This window comes from Palaemon carinicauda, chromosome 30 (genome assembly GCF_036898095.1).
Source record: "Palaemon carinicauda isolate YSFRI2023 chromosome 30, ASM3689809v2, whole genome shotgun sequence".
NCBI classification, from domain to species: domain Eukaryota; kingdom Metazoa; phylum Arthropoda; class Malacostraca; order Decapoda; family Palaemonidae; genus Palaemon; species Palaemon carinicauda.
This window is the reverse complement of record NC_090754.1, coordinates 41,302,909-41,307,703: the sequence shown is the minus strand read 5'-3', so window position 1 is coordinate 41,307,703 and position 4,795 is coordinate 41,302,909. Positions and strand designations below refer to the sequence as shown.

The following is a 4,795-nucleotide window of genomic DNA, read 5'->3' as shown; positions in this document are numbered from 1 at the left end:
AAAGGGAAGGGGGGAAGGGAGGAGTAGCTGGCACAAGAAATCTCGAGAACAATTATTCAAAACAACAATGAGATAAGATAAAAAGGAAGGGGAAAATATTCAAGCTACCGGTCGTTTCTCAGCGTATATATAAGGCAACGAGGAGTTTTTCCACATCAGTTCTAGTGTACAGTCGATACCGAAAAGGTCGATTTTTTCCTCTCATCTTTATCCGATTTTCCTGCACCTGGATCTACAATGATGGCGAAAAGTTTCTTGGTGAGTAAAATCAAGTTTTTCTTGAACTTGTATTTTTTATGAATTTTAATTAGTTAGGTTTACTGATATGGCTAGAATTTGAGTACAAATTGATTAGCTCTTCGTGATTTACACTTGAAGTAATTAACAATGGTCACTGACATTTATTGTTATCCTTGCGAGATTTAAGGGGATGAATGTTATTGTTTTTGGGACATTGTCAGCATCTCCTCTCGTTCAAGTATTTCACAACACTTCACCTATCACACCTTTTACTTAACTTCATCTCAATGATAAACACATGATCTTCGGTCTTCATCATCATCATCTCCTACGCCTATTGACGCAAAGGGCCTCGATTAGATTTTGCCAGTCGTCTCTATCTTGAGCTTTTAAACCAATAGTTCTCCATTCATCATCTCCGACTTCCTTCTTCATAGTCCTCAGCCATGTAGGCCTAAGTCTTCCAACGTCTCTTGTACCTTGTGGAGCCCAATTGAATGTTTGGTTAACGAATATTTCTTGTAGGGTGCGAAGAGCATACCAAAACCATCTCCATCTACCCCTCATCATGATCTCATTCATTATTCTTTCACTGCCCATCAAAATATCATTTTGAAACTAATCTTGCCTCTAAGGGTTTTGTTTCGTATCCGACACCTCTTATCTTCCTTAATATGGGAATATACGGTCTTCTTAAAAGTTCTATCTCTAAATTTCTCCGCTTCTTCATTGGGATTATAAGCTTCATGCCATCGTTGACAAAATCAAGTCGTAAGCAATTTCCATAATTCATGGCACCTTCTCACATCTCCAAATAGCATCACTGTTGTGATGTTCCTCAGAGAAGTTTTCCTTCCACGTAACATCTGACAGGCCACAGCCTCTCACAAGGACAATGAAATTAGGCGATCTATGATTATTTCTCTTTCATAATTTTTATCCTTTCACCTCTCCTGTTACCTGCAGGATTCTAGCAAAGAATTGCTAAAATTTGTCTATTTCAATCGATAAAAATTAATTGAAGGAAATTAATAAAAAAAAAACTAATCAAGTTAAAATAAAATTTGTCCCAAAGCCGCTCTTTTGTGTTGGCCGATGTGGTAACATCCCTGACTGGTGAACGCCAGACTGGGGTTCGAGTTCCACTCAAACACGTTAGTTTCTTTGGTCGCTGCAACCTTACCATCCTTGTGAGCTAAGGATGGGGGTTTGGGGGAGCCTAAGGTCTATCTGCTAAGTCATCAGCAGCCATTGCCTTGCCCTCCTTGGTCCTAGCTTGGGTGGAGAGGGGGCTTGGGCACTGATCATATGTATATATAATCATTCTCTAGGGCATTATTCTGCTTGATAGGGCAATGTCACCGTGCCTCTGGCATTCATGAGCAGCCTTTAAACCTTTAAACCCAGACACACATTACATGTTGCACGATTTTAATGATTGATGATTTGGATGAAGAAATAATCCTATACCAGCATTATGTTAACTTCCAAACAGGACTCGGAACCAGAGACTAAAAAAAATCGAGACTTCTGATCTCTCTTGAGGATGATCCAGTAATTGCTTAACATTGAGTGTCTTATATGACGGCTGGCGATTGAAACGCTCTAGTATTGAGTACAATGGATTTAGGCTACTTCTAGCGAGTTGGTCAGTTCAATGGTGGCGTCTCTTTTGCATATCAGTTTTAACTAGTCTCCAACTCGGGTCATTTATCGATTTGTGTAAAAGTGTCTGACTATATATATATATATATATATATATATATATATATATATATATATATATATATATATATCCCGTCACGCTCAGGGGGGAGGGGGAAGAAAGTAGTCATCCTCTGGTGAGAGGGGGTACCCCGAGAGGTACACTCTGAAACCACAATCTCCTACAAATTGCCAAACTAGCGCGTTGTAATTAGGAAAGGAAGCGGGATGGGAAGGGTTGAATATGTGTATGCGTGTGTATGCAGACGTCATTTTTGACGGCTCATGTACACTAGTTTACTTATATTGTTTAATGCCAATTTTCCTATTATTCCTCTTCTTCTTCTTTCTATTTCTCACACCAATAATAACGAAAATAACAATAATGACAGTAATAATCCTCGTATATTTCCAGATCGCTACGGCCGCAGCCCTTGTGTGCCTCATCAGGACCTCAGAGGGGGCAGCCCTCCCCGTCGCCTCTCCCTCCCCGAGGGCCGATCCAGAGGCCAAAGCCGAGCCCTTCATCGGGGGCTTAGGCCTCATGGGAGGTCTCGGCCTCGGATACCCTTACCTCAGCGGGTGAGTAGGAGCTAATTCGATGAATTAGTTATTCAATTAGCATGAAAATGTAATTTGAATTATTATTATTATTATTATTATTATTATTATTATTATTATTATTACTAGCTAAGCTACAACCATAGTTTGAAAAGCAAGATGCTATGAGCCCAAGGGCTCCAGCAGGGAAAATAGCCCAGTGAGGAAAGGAAACAAGGAAATAAATAAACGATATGAGAAATAATTAACAATTTAAAAAAATATTTCAAAAACAGTAACAACATCAAAATAGATAATTCATATATATAAACTATAAAGTTATATGCAATAGCAAAATTGAGAGAGAGAGAGAGAGAGAGAGAGAGAGAGAGAGAGAGAGAGAGAGAGAGAGAGAGAGAGAGAGAGAGCTATCGTGTGATTTGATTGATTAAAACTCTATTGAACTGTATTTTGCTCATATTGATAATTATGTATTTTCCTATAAAGAAAATAAAGCAACAATAATTAACATTTCCATTAAATTTTTTTAATAGGTATACAGGTGGGAAAATTTTTCTTTCAAATAATGATATTAATAATAATAATTATAATAATAATGATAATAAAAAATAATAACTTTAATAATAATAATAATAATAATAATAATAATAATAATAATAATAATGATAATAATCATAATAATAATAAAAAAATAATGCTAATAATAATAATAATAATAATAATAATAATAATAATAATAATAATAATAATAAATTCTCTACTTTGCCCTTACAATATCGTAAATTCCGTCCCCTTTTTTTCAGGTCCTACGGCTATGGATCCTATGGTATGGGAGGTCTAGGCCTCGGTATGGGCGGCATGTACGGTCTAGGTGGTCTTGGAATGGGAGGCTTCGGTCTGGGAGGTCTTGGTCTTGGTCTCGGTGGTCTGGGCATGTACGGCGGACTAGGTCTTGGCGGGCTTGGTATGGGACTTGGCTGGTAATCTTGCCGGAGGAAATATCAGGTAAGAGAAATGAATTTTCTACAAAAAAGAAAAAAAAAGAAAGAAAAAAAGGAGTCCATAATTTAGATATACCCTAAATATATTTTAATTGTCCATTACTTCTTTTGTGGGGTAATTATTTCCGCATTTCCTTTTTTCACTGGGCTACTTTTCCTTGTTGGAACCCTTGGCCTCATAGTATCCTGCTTTTTTCAACTAGGGTTGTAGCTTGGTTAATAATAATTATAACAACAACAAAAACAATAATAATGATAATAATAATAATAATAATAATAATAATAATAATTCTTTGGTTAGTAGTTCATACAACCATAAAATAATTAATCTCTTAACCGTTGTTGAATGCAATTGCTTAGACTGTAATCTTTATCTTATCCATATCATAAATCAGATTAAGATGGTCACTAAGTAAAAATAACCTCTAATGAACTCTTTTATGTGACTCCAGGTAACAATCACAAGACGAGGCTTCGCGATCCACTTCAGAAACCGGAAAAAAGCATCATCATCTTTTCATCCAAGAAATGAAATGCCAGTGGTCCTTCTTCATCCAAATTTCCAAGAATTTCATCTTTTCGATTTTGTTCAGTGTCGTAAAATATTTTATGGAATCATCAAAGTTATCAAAAAGTGAAGGATAATGTCATATAATATCTTCGTCTCTTCGGTAATTTTGTATATAGTCTTCGGTTCTTTCTAGCTCTTTAAAAAAATATTCTACTTTTTTGGTTTACATCTAGAGTTAGAAACGAAAAAAAAATAATTCTAGCTTAACAATGAGTTAAGCTTGTTATAATGAATTCATTGAATCACTTTTGTAAACTAGAATGTGCCATTTCTTCAAATCCACACTGGCTGCAAGTCTCACCGTAATGCAATCATTGCTCGCCATATCTCATCCATCAAAACAATATCTCTGATCATCATACTCATCGCCATAATCTAAATCTTTGTCATCAGCCATCTTTCTACATTGCTTAGCTCGTGAACTTTGCTCAGATATTTTGTAGATGTCCTTTTATAAAATTCTGGGCCACATCATCTCAGTCTTCTTTGAATTACCACCAGGACGAGAACAGCCATTTCCATTAGGTTATTCTTTGGATAATTCAAAGATTTATAATCTTAAAAAATCCCAAGTCGTCCTCCAATTTCTTAACGAGTGCGAGTTAGCGGAAGATGGAGTAGCTCATCTTCCAAGAAGTTTTCAGAAACAGGTGTCAAAATTTCATGTAGTGTAATTTAGACCTAAAATGAAAACACAAGGTTTTGGGGGTCCTCTGTC

General features: G+C 36.2%; 1 protein-coding gene across 1 annotated transcript; it reads left to right on the top strand.

Annotated features, from left to right (window-relative positions):
• The first annotated feature begins 121 nt into the window (after positions 1 to 121).
• On the top strand, positions 122 to 4,348 carry LOC137623761 (glycine-rich protein-like). Its single transcript, XM_068354587.1, has 4 exons — positions 122 to 258; positions 2,360 to 2,526; positions 3,309 to 3,510; positions 3,959 to 4,348. The coding sequence occupies exons 1-3, from the start codon at positions 238 to 240 to the stop codon at positions 3,487 to 3,489; spliced, it is 369 nt and encodes a 122-aa protein (XP_068210688.1). The 5' UTR covers positions 122 to 237; the 3' UTR covers positions 3,490 to 3,510; positions 3,959 to 4,348.
• Positions 4,349 to 4,795: the final 447 nt, after the last annotated feature.

Excerpts from the sequence above, each read along its gene's own strand:
- LOC137623761 (XM_068354587.1), top strand. The coding sequence starts at position 238 with ATGATGGCGAAAAGTTTCTTG. Across the intron at positions 259-2,359 it reads TGATGGCGAAAAGTTTCTTG|ATCGCTACGGCCGCAGCCCT; the intron begins GTGAGTAAAATC and ends GTATATTTCCAG. Across the intron at positions 2,527-3,308 it reads GGATACCCTTACCTCAGCGG|GTCCTACGGCTATGGATCCT; the intron begins GTGAGTAGGAGC and ends CCTTTTTTTCAG.